An 18,346-nucleotide genomic window follows, 5' to 3' on the forward strand; every position below is an offset into this window, starting at 1 on the left:
GCTTTGTTTTGGAAGGATTTAGAAATAACAGTCTGACTTATGTACCTCCTCTCAGGTCCCTGTCGCACCACGAGGAAGAGCTGGTGAGATTTCTTGATCACAGTTGGTTCTTAAACCCATCTTTTGTTAGATTTGTGTATGATGTTTCTGCAGGAGTCGTCATGTCCAGAGAACAGTCGGCCATCTTTGTGTCTGATGTGTAAGCAGGATGAATCCCTCCTCAGGACAAAGGTACAGTCATGCTAATCAGCTCAAGATTTCAGCTCATCTGTTTTGTCACAGGAAAAGGTTATATATATACACGCACACACACACGTACATATTCATACATACATTATATATATATATATATATATATATATATATATATATATATATATATATATATATATATATATATATATATATATAAGAACTTTGTTTTCTACAGAGCCAGTCTAGGTTAGAAAACCATGTTCTGGTGGCTTTGGAGGAAAATGGCTCCTTTTCTGCAGGGTGCAGACAAACCTTTAGCTCTACAATAACATTTATTTTAATTTGTTTTGTTATTTCTGGGACAAAAATCACAGGAAGGAACAAACTGTTAGTATTAGTAATTATGATGTGGAATCTTCTTCCACTTATGTCTGTTAGGAAAACTACGCCAACTACAGGTCCTTCTAAAAGAATTAGCATATTGTGATAAAGTTCATTATTGTCTGTAATGTACTGATAAACATTAGACTTTCATATATATTAGATTCATTACACCCAACTGAAGTAGATCAAGCCTTTTATTTCTAAGATTGAGGATTTTGGCATACAGCTCATGAAAACCCAAAATTCCTATCTCAAAAAATTAGCATATTTCATCCGACCAATAAAAGAAAAGTGTTTTTAATACAAAAAAGTCAACCGTCTAATAATTATGTTCAGTTATGCACTCAATACTTGGTTGGGAATCCTTTTTCAGAAATAACTGCTTCAATGCGGCGTGGCATGGAGGCAATCAGCCTGTGACACTGCTGAGGTGTTATGGAGGCCCAGGATGCTTCGATAGCGGCCTTAAGCTCATCCAGAGTGTTGGGTCTTGCATCTCTCAACTTTCTCTTCACAATATCCCACAGATTCTCTACGGGGTTCAGGTCAGGAGAGTTGGCAGGCCAGTTGAGCACAGTAATACCATGGTCAGTGAACCATTTACCAGTGGTTTTGGAACTGTGAGCAGGAGCCAGGTCGTGCTGGAAAATGAAATCCTCATCTCCATAAAGCTTTTCAGCAGATGGAAGCACGAAGTGCTCAAAATTCTCCTGATAGCTAGCTGCACTGACCCTGCCCTTGATAAAACACAGTGGACCAACACCAGCAGCTGACATGGCACCCCAGACCATCACTGACTGTGGGTACTTGACACTGGACTTCAGGCATTTTGGCATTTCCCTCTGCCCAGTCTTCCTCCAGACTCTGGCACCTTGATTTCCGAATGACATGCAAAATTTGCTTTCATCCGAAAAAAGTACTTTGGACCACTGAGCAACAGTCCAGTGCTGCGTCTCTGTAGCCCAGGTCAGGCGCTTCTGCCGCTGTTTCTGGTTTAAAAGTGGCTTGACCTGGGGAATGCGGCACCTGTAGCCCATTTCCTGCACACGCCTGTACACGGTGGCTCTGGATGTTTCTACTCCAGACTCAGTCCACTGCTTCTGCAGGTCCCCCAAGGTCTGGAATCAGTCCTTCTCCACAATCTTCCTCAGGGTCCTGTCACCTCTTCTCGTAGTGCAACGTTTTCTGCCGCACTTTTTCCTTCCCACAGACTTCCCACTGAGGTGCCTTGATACAGCACTCTGGGAACAGCCTATTTGTTCAGAAATTTCTTTCTGTGTCTTAACCTCTTGCTTGAGGGTGTCAATGATGGCCTTCTGCACAGCAGTCAGGTCGGCAGTCTTACCCATGTTTGCGGTTTCGAGTAATGAACCAGGCTGGGAGGTTTTAAAAGCCTCAGGAGTCTTTTGCAGGTGTTTAGAGTTAATTAGTTGATTCAGATGATTCGGTTAATAGCTCGTTTAGAGGACCTTTTCATGATATGCTAATTTTTTGAGATAGGAATTTTGGGTTTTCATGAGCTGTATGCCAGAATCATCAATATTAGAAACAATAAAAGGCTTGAACTACTTCAGTTGTGTGTAATGAATCTAATATATATGGAAGTCTAATGCTTATCAGTACATTACAGACAACAATGAACTTTATCACAATATGCTAATTATTTGAGAAGGACCTGTACAGTTTCCTGCTGTCAGTTTTAGATTATATTAGTCAAAGTTCTAATGAGCCTCTTCAGAAGGACCACGAGGGGCTCCAGAGCCGCAGGTTTCAAACCCCTTAAACCAGAGGTTGGGAACCCTGGGGAGCCCCCATCCAGCTCGTTTTAAAGGTGTAAACACAGTTGAGTCACCTGTGCAGCAGATCATCAGGCTCTGCAGAAGCCTGATGATCTGCTGCTGACTGAAATCAGGTGTGTAGATGCAGGGGAAACCTTTAAAACAAGCTAGATGGTGGCTCTCCAGTACCAGGGTTCCCTACCTCTGCCTTAAATGATCACAGTTGGGTTGTCTTTCTTAACTTTATTGATTCATAAATGTGTTTTTCTGCAGAAACAGTGTAAGAACTGCTGCGGCTTCTTCTGTGGGAGCTGCGTGTCCAACGCGCTGCCGCTGCCATCCTCCATCCTCCCAGAAAGCGTCTGCACGTCCTGCTACTCCCAGCTCCTGCAGCAGTACGCCTCAACGCCAACATGAACGTGGAGGCATCGGTCCGTAACACTCGAGCACTTTCCTCTCTTCAAACGTCTCAAACATCTGCCAAGTTTAGAGCTGTGAGACGTTTTTAACAGTTTCAGTCCGTGGTGTTTGTTAGCAGGTTTTTATGCTGATTTAGCAGCACAGCAGCCATTTTACCATTTGTGCCTTTTGGTTGTTTCTGGCTGTCACCAAACTGTTCTTCAGATTTACTGGAATGATTATAGAATAAAGTTCATCGTTTTAAGCTGAGTTTTAAACATAAATGTTTGTTTTACAGTAGCTGAAGCAGAGTCACATGACTGTAGCTGGATAGAGCTGTGAATTGAGTTTTTTATGTAAATGATGACTTAACTGGAAAATGAAATGAATCCCAGTTAGCTGAGCGCTGTAGAGCTCCTCTGCCCACTCCTCTTTGAGATAAATGTTGGAATTAGAAGAATCTGGGAGAAGCAGACACGTTCTGTTAAGCAGAACTCGTCAGGCAAATCTTACAGCGGCGTCTTTTATCCTAAATACAGCAGCAAGAGGGAACATTTAGTGTAAATCATCTCATGACTTTTATTCTGGAAAATAACATGCCGAGTTAATTCTCAACATGTAAACTCTGATGTCGACTCTGCGTTCTCGGACATGTCTCTGATGTGCACTGGTAGATTCCTGAATCCGAGGTCACGGAGTGAAAATAAACAAATGATCCGTTTTTTCCTTTAGGTTTACAAAAAGGAAGCGTTTGTATTTTCTGCTGTTGCTGCCTTTCGTAGATCAAAAATGAGAGAAATTCCCTCCTGGCTGCTAAAATACAGCCTCGTTTCTTTTGTTGCTAAAATCCCAAAAGAATGAATGTTTCTACTGCGGTTTGAGTAAAACTGGTAAAACATTTAGACTTTATTGTAGAAACTGAGATCAATAAACCTTGTCAGACCTTGTGTGTGATGGCCTTTTTTAAATGACGTTTGGATGTTAAACAACAAAGAGCTCCGATCATTTTAGCTCGTTACATAAAATGGACTGAAGTGCTTTTAGAACGCCGGGTTCCACTTTCCTGCAGCTTGGGTGCAGAAAGGTTTCTAAAACTTGGTTCTGTCCCCCTTTCTTCATCCAGGAGTACATTTTAAAGTACTTCTCTGGTTAAAGGTAGTTTGACTGGATGCTGCTAAACAACCCAACAAAGTCATGAAACTAGTAGGTTTGGCAGATGGTTTATTTTACCATTTGAAGAATAAATATGATCTTCCCATATCCATTAGGCGTCTGTGTCAACGTTGACCTAAAAAACACATCTTCAGTTAGCATTCATGCTAGCAGATTAGCAATTCATTTAAAACTCTAAATCTGACACAATTCATTTAAACTGAAGTTTTTACTTTTGTGCTTTAAAGGTTCTCTCTAAAAATGTGAATGAATTCACCTGCTTGTGTTTAGTTGGTTCAGTTCAAATCTGAACCCGAGTTCAGGAACAACTCGATGTATCGATGACCTGAAAAACAACAGGAACTAATGAGAAAATAATCACGTCAAGCTTTACTTATGAAGCGCTTGTCATGCAGCAAGTACAGCTCAAAGCGCCGTACAAGATTAAAACAACCATGCTAAAGTCAGCCCCCCCGTCCCACCCCCAATACCATCCCGTACACACACACACACACACACACTCAAAAGCAATGAAAAGACAACTGGCTGAGTACAGATGGGCAACAAAGAAGGAGGAAACGCCATCAAAAGGAGCTAACAGCACCAGCGGCGGCAGCCCGGGCACCACCACGTGACGCCTCTCCCGGGGCAGTTGGCCCCCTCAGAGGAAACCCCGGTAGAGCCTTAACAAGATTAAGATGTTCAATTATTGATATAAGATCAAATTTAGGATAAATTAAGGTAAAACACATTATGATAGAAGATAATAGAGTAAAAAACATACAATATATAAACATAATACCGGTTAAAATGAATTATATTTACATAATATCATTTAATTAAGATTAAGTAACAAAACACTGATAAAAGAAATAAACTACAGACTAAAATAGATTGAATTCAGCTAAAAGCTACATTAAAGGTGAGCCTGGTCTTAAAAACATCAATGTTCTCTGTGGCCCTGAGGTCTTCTGGCAGACGGCTCCAGAGATGAGGGCCATAAAACTGGATGGGCGCCTCGCCTGGAGAGTGTGTCCTGACTTTTGGGATGACAAGGAGAAGGCTGCCAGACGAGCACCAGGACCACTAAGGCTCAGATGGCAGAACAATACATCTAAACTAGATGCACAAACAGTCATGAATAAATGAAGACTTGTCTACTTAAACTAGGAGACTACATGATACTCTTGAGCGTTAGAGGATGTGGTGTCACCAAATATGGTTGATTGAGGGTGTTTCTGTATGTAAATGATTGAACCTGGGTACGCACAGGTGGGTTTTGTTGTCAGTACATTGTGGAGGAACGTGCATTTGAGTGGCCACTGCATGTTCCATGAATAAGGATTTTGGCCCTTTGGCCAAACATTCTAAATGTCATTCGTAGGATGGACTAAAGGACAATTACTACCAACGTTTGATAAATGAGGACCCTGGAGTTTCAGTCATTACAAAGAATCCTGCGTCTGTGCAAATCAGCATCAGCTGCTTCAGTCACAACGGTGTCTCTACCAAGGTGTCACAAGAAATGTCTGACTGCTAAAACAGAACAACTCTGAGGACCTTCACAACCTTATCCCAGCACAACATACGGGTGTCCTTGGTAACCCAGCCATGACCACCCAAGATTTCAAACACACGAAAGACACGAATCATCAGAAGTATTGGTCGGAGGGCCCGGTGGCGCCAGCGCTCGACAGCCTCACCTCTGTCAGTGCGCCCAAGGGCGGTTGTGCCTCCATCGTAGCTCATCTCCACCAGCGTGTGAACGTGTGGGTGAGTGACTGATTGTGTCTTAAAGTGCCTTGGGGGGTTCCAGGACTCTAGCAGGCACTATATCAGGTACAGGCCATTTACCATTTTGTTGTCCAAGAGCCATGTAGGTTGTTTACATATCTGGGTGGCCTGGTATTTTTCCGGGCCAACCAAGGCTCATTCTCAGCCCTCTTCTTGAGGGGGTCTGCTTCAGGCCGACCAGGGCCGACACACCCACTGCTGACAGCAAATCCACACCTTCCATTAGAGCAAACCTCTGATTGGTGGGTAGAATCAGCCCACATGGGCTTAAGGCAAGGATGTGTGGAATCAACCGGGCCAGGCTGGGGCTGACTGGGGCTACCCGGCCAGGGCCGACCCGGTACAGATGGGAATGGTCCAATAGGTTTAGAGGTGGAGGAGAATGAGGGATAAATTTGTTCATGTTAAAAAATTGTTTGAAGCACAAAAAACATTAACAATAGTAAATGCACTTATGACTGGATTCCTCAGGAAAGTGCTACACCCTCTGCTGTCCTGACGGGGAATTGCTTTGCATCACTCCCCAGATGATGAATTCAATGTGTGTGAAACCCTTTTATAGAGCTCCGGACGTCACGTGACTCTCAAGAGAGTAGACGCCATGTTGGCAGGCAACAAAGGTAAACAAAATGAACGGGATCGGCTTGGATTTTCATCGTCTGAGTTTACTTCACACTTTAAAACCGAAGAAATTGTTTTATATAGTCAGAAATTAAATAAACATCTCCGACCCTTACCGTGCCCCTGGGGTACTTTTTTAAAACGCCAGAAGCTGTCGGAGCGGACTTCTTACCGGACCTGGCCGGGGAACCCCTTGGGGTTCCCCCGGAGGAGCTGGCCCAAGTGGCTGGGGAGAGGGAAGTCTGGGCCTCTCTACGCTACTGCCCCCGCAACCCGACTCCGGATACGCGGATGAAAATGGATGGATGGACAAATAACAGATTTACACGTAAGTAGTTTAAATAGAGTGCTGTGCTGTTTGAATGTATCAACTGAACACCAAGAGAAATCACTAGTTTGATTTTTTTCCGTGAATAAAATAAAAATGTCAGGCAGGAGCGTCTCAGGATCTGTCTGAGATCTGTTTCGGTGAGACAGATAATAGCAATCCAAAGTGCTTTTTATGTGTGATCTGACAATTGATCAACCATTGCTTAAAAATTAAATACAGCTTAACCGGTTAATTGTTGTGATCATAAAACACGTAAACGGCAGCACGCAGAACTCACGAGGCAACGTTTTACGTGTTGTTTACTTGTTGCTATGAGTAATAAGACAGAAAAAGCCCCGCCAAAATAAGTTTAGGAAGCCCACTAAGAATCGTAATAAAAGCATTTAAAATAAACACCATACACAGTTGAGGAAACGTTGGTTTAAGTCCCATTAGATGTCACACACACAGGTGTGTGTGCAAAATTTATTCTCCGCATTTGACCCATCCCCTGGGGGAGCGGTGAGCTGCAGACAAGCCGCGCTCGGGAACTATTTGGTGGTTTAACCACCCAATCCAACCCCTTAATGCGGAGTGTCAAGCAGGGAGGCACTGGGTCCCATTTTTTCAAAGTCTTTGGTATGACCCGACCAGGAGCCGAACCCTGATCTCCCAGTCTCAGGGCGGACACTCTACCACTAGGCCACTGAGAAAGGTAGTGGTTGCTGCATTAGTGAAAACCTTTACTCTCGGGGTCCCACAGTTTCATTTCAGCCCGGTCACTAGCGCGTTTTATTACAAAAAAATCATCCAACGTTTGCGGCGCTCCGGATCTTGGGGAACCCTGTAGATGGCTCATTCCTTATGTCGTCCCCGTCTGGAGCACAACAGGAATCTACCATATTTCCCGTTTGATTGAGTTTTCTGACAATAACAAATAATCCAGCTGCGGGCTTCTGCCTGCCAATATGGCGCCGTTTTGATTTGAACTGTTGCATGCTGGGAGAAGTGACGTCAACTCCCGGAGCTCTATTTGATGGGAGTTGATCAGCTGGTAAATTAAAGTAGTAGCTAAAAGGAACTATAACACCCCCTAGTGGCTGCATGTAGTACAAGTTCTCAGATCTGCCCCTAAAACACAAAAACAAGCTTCAGATATTTTCTCTCCAGGCTCTAGTTCCTGTTGAGTGCCATACGTCACTCTTTACTGCAGTTCAAACATTTCAATTCAGTTTATTTCTATAATGCCAAATCACGACGAGTCGTCTCAAAGACCCTCACACAGCAAACATTCCAGTACAGGTCAGGGGCCTTATCTATAAAACATTGCTAGAATCTGTACTAAAACCGTACTTGAGCTCAGCAAAAAGATGTACTTACGCCAAGTAGGTATGTGACCTATAAAACATGGAGTACGCACAGCTGCACGCAAACTCCGCTTTATAAATCAGAGACTTTCTAGACAGGTTCTGAGGTGTTTGAGTCGCATCCCGCCCTCACCACGCCCACATTCTGCCATAAATGGTCAATGCAAAGCGCCTTGTGGATCTCATGCATATACATAAGCCGGCTCGTTGCAGCGCTCCACCATTAACGATGGCGACCGCAGATCAAGGAAGCGCTATTCCATCGAAGCAGAAGTTGAGGTACTTGTGGGTGAGGTAAGGAAATGAAAGGAAGTGCTTTTGCAAAACAAATAAGAGAAAATCCACGGAGAGGCACAGTGGTACCAGGTAATGCTGCTGGGATTCATAATTGTATCTTCTCAGCAGCAGCACTGCAGGTGCTCTCCATGTCCAACATGTAAGCCAGGTCCTTAGGCCTAGACCACACGTAGCCGGGGTTTTTTGAAAACGAATATCCGCCCCTCTAAAAACTTGCATCCACACCACCGCGTTTTAAAACAAAACTCTGTCCACACGTACCCGGATAAATACGTTGTTAAGGGCATGCCAGACCTGTAGGCGGCAGTACTTCCCCCGTTCTTAACCTCGTCCTTCGTCTGTGGTCTTTCGCAAGGAGCAGTAATTCCGCTTGCAAAAACAAACGAGCAAAAAGCGCTTGGACAATTGATGGATCGGGTAGTGACAGAGCGCAGCTCTGAGGGCATCCATGATGCCGGCTAGTGTAAACACAGGTCGCACACGTGATGTCAGCATTTTTTGTCGCGGAAAGTGACGTTGCAGACCTTAAAACTCCGGTTTTGTCTGTCCACACGCAGACACCCAAAACGGAGAAAACGCAGATCTTCACTTTGGCCGGAGTTTTTAAAAAGATCCGTTTTCGTGTGAAAAAACTCAGTTTTCGTGTGGATGACAGGCCAAAACGTAGAAAAATATCTACGTTTTGGCAGATCCCCGGCTACGTGTGGACAGGGCCTTAGTCAACTTAAAGTTGCGCACATTTTTCCGCTAAGTTTTCTTTCATAAATCCCAAAGTTTGCGTGGAAAGTTGCTTACGCAGTTTTCCGACCCCGTTTTGTGCGTAAGCTAGCTTGATAAATGAGGCCCCAGCTCATTAAGCCAATCAGTAAAAAGTTTCCTATATAAGGAACCCAGCAGGTCGCATCGAGTCACTGACTAGAGTCAGAGTCTTTCCAGCAATCCTCATACTAAGCAAGCATTTCATTTTCTCTTACACTGTAATTTGTTCTATTTGAGGATTAAAAACTCATGATGGTGAGTGGTGAGGTTTTGGCTAAAATAATCTATTCATCTGATGTCCTTGCTGACCTATCTTTAAGCGGTCCCTGGACATGGCTGTGACGGCGTCCTCGTGGCTGCTGAAGAAAACGTCGGCCTCTCCGCTCAGCCTCCCGTCAGGCCCACACTCAAGCAGGATCTTTGATACTTTCAGAGGAGAGAAGAACTGAGAGAAGAACCAAGCGGATTAAATCCTGTCCAACATTCAACATGTTACATAAAGTTCACATTTTACCTTCACAATGTCTTCTCCAGACACCTGGAAAGGAAGTCCTCTTAAGTGGAGATAATGATTGGGAACATCTGACATCTCAGGGGGAACTTCACCAGCAGAAATAACAAGATTCATCAGTTTGGCGCCATTTTGATTTAAAACTCAGTTTTTATGAATTCTAGTGAATAATTAGCTCCACACAAACAGACCGAGTTTGGTCATCAATAAAATAACGTAAACCAGCAGCAGACGGATCTGCGACATACATCTCCTCACCAGCTTTGGTGTTGGTTTGTGGAGGAGAAATTGTTCTCCTGTCCTGCTGAGATGAATTTAAACTCCCCCTCATCCTCCAACTCGAGTGAATCTGGCTTCTGCTGCTGGGAAACACCTCGATGTATCTGCAGACGGGGCCAGAAGCACAAAGACGCCCGAATAAATCCAGAGTGCGCCTTTTGTTGCTGAAACTTTGGTATCTCATAAGACGTGAATAACAAAAACAAATGAATATCAAATAATCCTGAACTATTATGATGCAAAAATGCTTGATATCAGGTCCGTTGTACCTTCTAAACCTTCACAAGAACAACGTTTGAACACGTCTTTCAACAAAGGATTGCTTACTTAAGCAGATCTTGATGAACTGACTGATGTTGTCTCTCCTTATGCCGGACTGCCAACTCTCACACATTCAACCTAACCCTCTTCACACGCTCTCAAGCCACACCTCCAATTTCTCGTGCTGTTCAAAAGCTAGCAGCTCTGCTTACATGGCTTTTTGTGAGGCTTCTATTATTCCATGGAGAGAAACACATTTTTATCACAGTAACAAGCCCTGGGTGACAAAATGTCAAAAATATACAGTAATCCCTCGCTACTTCGCGGTTCGTTCATCGCGGATTCGCTGCTTCGCGGATTTTTTCTTTGGAGCATTTTTCAGGGGGAATTCGCAGATTCGTGGTATTTTTCACTGATTCGCTGTATTTTTTTATGCGAAATATCAAGAAATTCTTGTTTTTTTTTTCATCAATTTCATCATAAAATGCACTTTTTGTAATAAAACTAAAAAAAAAAAACAAGTAAAAAAAATTTTTTCTTGAGTTTTACCCACAAAAAGAGAATGTGATCATACGATAATTCAATATAGTACTGTATGTCAGACAGGTCGGCTGGATTCGGGAGCTGAGCTTGTAGGGAGCGTGGTTTCACAGACGCGGAAGTGATAGCGTCGGTGAAACGCCGGCTGATCTAGGAACTCCCCGAGCGTTCGAGCGTCAACGAAGTGACACGGAAATGCCGGGCTTTCCAGAAGTAAGTAAGATAACTTACTATGAGCTGATAGTTTGTTGGATTGATCGGTAGGTTGGAAACTCTGATCATGAATCTGAAGAAACGATGACTGAGTGGTGAGCTGGAAAGGCGACTTCCGTTTATAGCCGCGGTTTGTGACGTAGGTGCGACGTGGAGGGAATCCCCCGCGAGGGGCATGCTGGGAGTCCCTACTTCGCGGATTTTCACCTATCGCGGCCAGGTCTAGAACGCATCTACCGCGATAAACGAGGGATTACTGTAATTAAATAACATCTTTGTTTCCTTCAGAGTGATGAGGAGAAGAGAGAGCTTCAGAAGCAGGGACCCCTGTTGTTTTTAATTTACATTCTTCCACTGGGTGACATTTTGCAGAAGCGTGGAATTGGCTTCCACCTTTAAGCTGAAGACTGCCACTTATACCTACCCTTGGATGGTACTGGAGACCCTACAATCAAACCATGTGTGGGATGTGTGACTTAAGTCAAGGCATGGACGGCTGAGAACTTCTTGTGTCTCAATGAAAGTAAAACAGAGGCAGTGTTGTTTGGACCAAATAGTGACTTTGACTCTTCCGATGTAGACTCTGCTGAATGAAATTCTTATTTGAGTGTTTCTGCAGCCAATCTCGGAGTGAGGATCGATAAAGCTTTCTGCTTTGATGCTCACGTCAGTACTGAGGTATCGTCCTCTCTATCGTCTGAGGCGTTCGGCTAAAGTTAAGTAATTTTTGACTCGACTGGATCTTGAGACTGTTGATCGTGCCTTCATCACCTCACGCCTTGACCACTGTAACTCTCTTATTTGGTATAAGTCAGGGTACTGTAGCTCACTTATTTCAGTCCGCGTGAAACATGACCCCGGGCGATTGCAAAGCCATGAATTAAACGAAGCCTCGAGGCAGAGAATTTGGCTCTAGATTATTCGAGGTACTCGAGGAATCGTTTCAGCCCTAGACAACACCTCCTCACTCTGAATAAAGTTCATCTTCCTTGAAGACGACTCTGGTCCTGATTTGGCGCTTTAGAAATAAACTGAACTGAATTGAATGATCCCAAAATGTGTCTCATCTTGTGTCGTTCATTAGGAGCTCCTACCTGTGTCCGATGAACTCTCTGTCCCTCTGCAGAGCTTTGTTGGCTTCTTCCACAGAGGAAAACTGCACAAAAGCGTCGCCAGAGTTTTTTCCTCTGTTGTCTGCAACAATGGTGATCCCACCCTCGGCAATATCCAGACCTATACAGATGCAGAAAGAGATCATTCTTCTGCTTTAGAAAAACTGGAAAGCATCATGAGGATGTTTACATAATTTGATTTGATATTTCTTCTGCCAAACTGTCCGGCGCCTCAGGAGGGGAAGGCAGCAACTCGCTCACACTGTTTAAGTGGAGATGAAGAGCTACTGACGTCAACTGGGGCTATAGAGCTCCGGACCCCATGTGACTCTCAGTTAGTAGACGCCATATTGGCAGGCAACAAAGGTAAACAGTAGGGATGTGTATTTTTTAAATTCTGGCGATACGATACATATCACGATACAGGGGAGACGATACGATATATCACGATATATTGCGATACATTCAGTCAGACGTTACAAGCTTTTTTTTTTTTTTACTGAATTTATTGTAAGAATGTTCAATAAACAGTCCAAACTGATACGTAACATGTTTAACATGAGGTATCTGAACCATGATGGAGGGATTTACATTTCAGTGGTGGAAACAAAACCCACTGCACACTGCTGCCAACTAGCGGGTGGCGATTGAATTGCGCAAAATGAAAAGAAAATTCACAAATGTTTGCATGTAAATTCTTTCAGGAATTAGATACACGGCTTTTGAATATCGATGTAATAATCGCAGGAAAAAATATCACGATATATTGCCATATCGATATTTCCGATACACAGCTTTTGAATATCGATAGAATATTGCTGGGAAAAATATCACGATATATTGCCATATCGATATTTCCGATACACAGCTTTTGAATATCGATAGAATATTGCTGGGAAAAATATCACGATATATTGCCATATCGATATTTCCGATACACAGCTTTTGAATATCGATAGAATATTGCTGGGAAAAATATCACGATATATTGCCATATCGATATTTCCGATACACAGCTTTTGAATATCGATAGAATATTGCTGGGAAAAATATCACGATATATTGCCATATCGATATTTTCTTACATCCCTAGTAAACAGAATGAACGGGATCGGCTTGGATTTTACTTCGTCGGACTTTACTTCACACTTTAAAACTGAAGAAATCGTTTTATATAGTCAGAAATTAAATAGACTAAACATCTCAATATATATAGCCATGCCCTGGTGTGGGGGCTGGGGGTGCGTCGACATGGTCGGGACATAGAAGGGGGTGCGCGGCTAAATAAGTTTGGGAACCACTGCTTTAAGGCAAACTCAGTTCCCTGTTGTTCTCCAGACCCTTAAGGTCTTATGAAAAAAAAGAAGAAAAAAAACGGGCTTCGAATGGTTAAGTATAAACCTTTAATTTTGGTTACCATTAATTGTTAACCTGTAGTCCTTGATAGCATTTTCATTTAGTCTTTTCCTCTTAAGTTAATTCGAACCGCTGAAAGCTCAGATTGTGATAAATTTAGCGTTTGTTACCTTTTTCTTTTGAAAAGGTGTTTTTTGTTTTGAAATTAAATGAAACTCTGCCCACTCGTGGCTGCCAGAATTTAATATAGATTCAGAATCTATATTTTTTTTGTGTTAATTAAGTAAATAAATCACCTGGTAAGATGCCCTTAGTGCTGAGGATTTTCCTCGATACCCTTTTGTTAATTAACTTGTAAATTTGGCATTCTTTTATTTTTAATCTAAGTATTATGGTTAATGATAGACGTTGCTTCAAACATTCTCCTTTCGTTCCAGCATCAATTCTTATGTCCACCCACCTCCACACACACCATCATCAGTCGGGGTTGTAACAATGGCTTTGGATGTTGTAGGACTGTCGTGGTTGACACGTCTCTGCAACATTGCGTGGTCATCGGGGCAGTTCCTGTGGAGTGGCAGACCGGGGTGGTGGTCCCCATCTTTAAGAAGGGTAACCAGAGGGTGTGTTCCAACTATAGGGGGATCACACTCCTCAGCCTCCTGGGAAAGGCCTACACCAGAGTACTGGAGGAGGGTCCGGTCGATAGTTGAATCTCGGATTGAGGAGGAGTTTTCGTCCTATTGGTGGAAATGTGGACCAGCTCTTTACCCTTGCAAGGGTGATAGAGGGGTCATGAGAGTTTGCCCAACCAATCATTTGGAGAAGGCTTACGACCGTGTCCCCAGAGGCACCCTGTGGAGGGCGCTCAAGGACTATGGGGTGGATGGTCTTGTGCTAAAGGCCCTTCAGTCCCTTTACCAGAGGAGTGCGAGTTTGGTCCGCATAGCTGGTAGTAAGTCGGACTTGTTCCCAGTGAGGGTTGGACTCCGCCAGGGCTGCCCTTTGCCACCGGTCCTGTTCATTACATTTATGAACAGGATTTCTAGGTGCAGCTGTTGTGGAGGGTGTGGAGTTTGGTAGCAGGAGAATCTGATCTCTGCTTTATGTGGATGATGTGGTCCTCCAAGCTTCATCTCTTGCTGGGGAGGTTCTTAGCCGAATGTGAAGCAGCTGGGATGAGGATCAGAACCTCCAAATCTGAGACCATGGCTCTGAAGTGGAAGGGTGGTTTGCCAACTCCAGGTTGGGAGAGAGGTCCTGCCTCAAGTGGAGGAGTTTAAGTATCTCGGGGTCTTGTTCACGAGTGAGAGAAGGAGGAATCGGGAGATCAATAGGCGGATTGGGGCAATGTCTGCAGTGATGCGGACGCTGAACTGGTCTGTTGTGGTGAAGAGAAAGCAGAGCCAGAAAGCCAGGCTCTCGATTTACCGGTCGATCTACCTCCCAGTCCTCACCTATGGTCATGAGCTCTGGGTGACGACCGAAAGAACGAGATCACAGATACAAGCGGCCGAAATTAGCTTCCTTCACAGGCTGGCCGGGCTCAGCCTCAGGGATAGGGTAAGGAGCTCTGACATCCGGGAGGGACTTGGAGTAGAGTCGTTACTCCTCCGCATTGAAAAAAAAAAAGCCAGCTGAGGTGGTTTGGGCATCTGGTCAGGATGCCTCCTGGACGCCTCCCTTGGGAAGTGTTTAGGGCATGTCCTGCCAGCAGGAGGCCCCTGGGTCGTCCCAGGACTACCGAAGGAAATACATCTCTAGGTTGGCCAGGGAATGCCTGGATGTCCCAGCTGAGGAGCTGGCAGACTTGGCCGGGGAGAGGATTGCCTGGGAGGCCCAACTTGGGATGCTACCCTTGTGACTCGGACCCCGGATGAGCAGAGGAAGGTGGGGTGAGGTGAGGATTTGACATTTAGATTAATTAAATCATAAAAAGCCCATTTATAATAAATTCAACTAAAATTCAAACCCGAAAAAAAGTTGATGATGTCATCCTCCTTGCAGGAGAAAGGGAGTCCTCTGAGCAGAACCACGGCGTCGTCTGCTCGGGTGCCTGACGGTTTCTTTAGGATGGCTTCAGCATCGCTGTCTGTTACTTCAAAAACTGGAAACAAAAGCACAAATAATCAGTTTTATAATGACTTAACAGACCAATGATGTCACCAATAAAATCTTATTTGACTCAAACAGATCAGGACAACCTTCAACGTAACGTGAACCGAGGTATTGTCTGTGCTTCCCCAAAGCTCTGACAACATCCTGCTCATGTTCCATCTCAATAAAGGCTCGACCCGATGGCCGCCCCGGTCGGTCCTCAATCAGGTGGATGCCTTTTTCACCTGCATGGATCCTACAATCTACAACACAGCACAGTTACTGTTTTACAAGCTTTACACAAGATGCACCTGATTTTATTCTGACCGAAAACTCACCAGAGAAGAACTGCAGAAGGTCTTGCGCTGTGCACGACCAGGGGAGGCCCTTCACCTGTACGAGGTACACTTCTTTGGTCTCTGGTTCTGAATCCAGCTGATAGGCTGGCAATGGTGGGTATTCATCCTCACAAGGGGGTCCGGCCTGGAAGACGGTTTTAAAATTTTCCAGCACAATGATTAAATAAGTAATTAAAATGAAGATGACACACGTGTGTATGCATGCATGCATGTATGTATGCATGTAGCTAAAACGGAGCATGAGGCAGCCGCAGCAAGATGTCTAGCGCTGCCACGATTAGTCGACTCGTCACGACGCCGACAAATAAAGTAGACCTTATTTTATAAACATTTTTGAAATCTCGCCTGCTGCGGCACGTTCAGCGTTTGCTTCCTGCCTTTCTGCTCAGCCGCCACTTTAGCTCCGAGGCGCGTGCGCAGTGGTGGCCGTCCAGCTCAGCCTTCATCACCGGAGAGAGAAAACGTGGCTAGTCAGCAGCGTAGCTCAAAAGTGTGGGAGCATTATACAAAATCAAAAGAAAGGCCCGTAGGATGCAAACTCTGCAAAGCGGAACTCCCCTTTCACGGGAGCACATCACACCAGCCGTGCTACAGAGGCGTACCTTGGTGTGTCCTGCTATCTCCGGAGTTAAGATTGGAAGACGAAGCTCTTTAGCCTCGCCACCGTGCCTCTGAACACAAGTCTCGTTTGGTTTTAGGTGCCTACCTCCATCTGACTGCAGCATTTGTATTAACGGGTTACAAAGTTAATTATAGTTGTTTGACAAGCGATCATATTGTCTTTATTACTAGATGGCACACAGCTGATCACACTTCAGACTAGAAGCTACTGATGGTATATTAGAGCATCCTGGTGCAACAAGCTAAACTTTTATGAATGACATGATTAGTCCACTACTAAAATAGGCGTTTGTGGCAGCTGTAAAGATGTTGCAGCGAGAAGAGGCACAGAAAAAATAAAAATACCAAAAATAAAATGGCCAGGGGTGCGGTAAAATATTCTACAATTTTTTAAATATTTTTCTATAATTATCGATATCGATCATTATACAAAAATTTTATCAATATACTTTTTTATATATCGTCCAGCCCTAATATATATATATAATAGGCAGCATTGGAGAGAATACTTTTTAAGTGTATTTTCTTAAAGAATACTGAAAACCAGGAAAATCTGCCTGAGGGTTCGCGGCTCTGGGTCAGGGGGTTTAAGATTTTTGGCGTCTGCCTGATCGATCCTGGTGGCTGCCTGGTGGGATCTGAGTCCCTGGGCTCTGTTGGGTTCCCGGCTCGGCCGACTGGGGGATGGGAGGCTGCGGGCGGGCCTGTGGGCTTGTCCCGGGACTCTGCCGGCTGCCTATTGTGACCCCCCTGGGGCGATCCTCTGTGCCTCTCGAGAGGGAGCTGGGGCTTCTCTGGTTACAGCCTCCCCAGGGGCGTACCCAGGGAGTGGCCTGGGGTGGCACATGCCACCCCAGGTGTTGCCACACTAATTTACCTTTAAGTAGGCTTTTCCTTGTCCACAAAAGACTTGGGGGTAAATCAATAAAAGCGTAACCATTGGTGCCACCCATGCACAAAGTTGTGCCTCACCTGGGCCACCCCATTTTAAAAGATCTGGACACGCCACTGAGCCTCCCTGGGGTCCCTGCACTCTGGGGCAGCTCCTGGATCTCTGGGACTTGGAGCTCCCTCCATGTCCTACACATCTTTGGGGGCAGATCTGTGTGGGCTGGTTATGTTAGTAACCAGGCTCATCCTCTGTAGTACAGACAGCGGGCCAGGAACCTTTCCAAAGTATTTTAATATTATGAGATACTGAGTTTGGGATTTTCATTAGATGTCATTTATAATAATCAAAATTCAAGAAATAAACGTTTGACATATATCAGTCTGTGTGTAGTGAATGAATCTAATACACAAGTTTACGTTTTTGAATGGAATCACTGAAATAAATCAACTTTGTCATATTCTCATCAGCACCTGTATTTATAAGAGCCTGGAACAAACTGGGATCATGGCGGCTCTCACCTGGGTAGAGAAGCGGTGATGGTTGCTTCTCACGGCGGACTGGAGCGGACAGAGTCTCTGCGGACCTCCTGAGGTCCACCTGTGCTGCTGGATGAAGCTCCACGGGTTCGACGACACGCTGCGTCTTATGATCGCAGCTGGACCTGAAGGTCTAACTGCGACACACCGCTGCAATAAAAACAACAAACCTTTACAGTTTCCGGACATTTTAATTCCGAAAAGTAAACGATAAAGTACAAGTTCCAATGAGTCTGAGACCGGTCCAACCACACCAGCTACTAGCTAACAACGATAGTTAGCGTTGTCACGTGGGACAGCGACAAGGGCAAATTCGTTTCTGGTAAATTTTCTGCTTCTTGTTGCTTTAAAGGCGGGCGGCATCTAGCATCAGGCGCTTTTCCGCCATCTACTGTGTAGGAGTGTGAGTCGAGGTGGGACAGTCAGTTTTTAATGGTAAACAACTCAGGTCTTTACATTATTATACTTTATAAATACACAATACTCCATATTAAATCCACTTTTTCTCAGGAA

At 44.4% G+C, this 18,346-nt stretch overlaps 2 protein-coding genes across 4 annotated transcripts in view; one reads left to right on the forward strand and one right to left on the reverse strand.

The window, feature by feature from the left end:
- The window catches only part of rufy3 (RUN and FYVE domain containing 3), a 41,001-nt gene extending 37,298 nt beyond the window's left edge, over positions 1-3,703 (forward strand). For all 3 annotated transcript variants that reach the window (XM_054730414.2, XM_070555649.1, XM_054730415.2), the window contains 3 exons: positions 56-83; positions 154-231; positions 2,631-3,703. In XM_054730414.2, coding sequence (XP_054586389.1) covers positions 56-83; positions 154-231; positions 2,631-2,774 — 250 coding nt within the window. In that variant the 3' untranslated portion in view covers positions 2,775-3,703. The remainder of the gene's footprint in view (positions 1-55; positions 84-153; positions 232-2,630) is intronic.
- A 257-nt stretch (positions 3,704-3,960) lies between these two features.
- Positions 3,961-18,158, reverse strand: grsf1 (G-rich RNA sequence binding factor 1). The gene is made up of 10 exons (XM_015960203.3): positions 17,816-18,158; positions 15,764-15,908; positions 15,533-15,688; positions 15,301-15,435; positions 11,955-12,093; positions 9,826-9,950; positions 9,571-9,656; positions 9,366-9,501; positions 4,186-4,254; positions 3,961-4,044 (listed from the first exon to the last, which is right to left on the reverse strand). Exons 1-9 carry the CDS (start codon positions 18,020-18,022, stop codon positions 4,205-4,207), a joined length of 1,179 nt encoding a protein of 392 aa, XP_015815689.1. The 5' UTR covers positions 18,023-18,158; the 3' UTR covers positions 3,961-4,044; positions 4,186-4,204.
- Between the last annotated feature and the right edge of the window lie 188 nt (positions 18,159-18,346).

Source organism: Nothobranchius furzeri, chromosome 10 (genome assembly GCF_043380555.1).
Source record: "Nothobranchius furzeri strain GRZ-AD chromosome 10, NfurGRZ-RIMD1, whole genome shotgun sequence".
In the NCBI taxonomy this organism is placed as follows: Eukaryota; Metazoa; Chordata; class Actinopteri; order Cyprinodontiformes; family Nothobranchiidae; genus Nothobranchius; species Nothobranchius furzeri.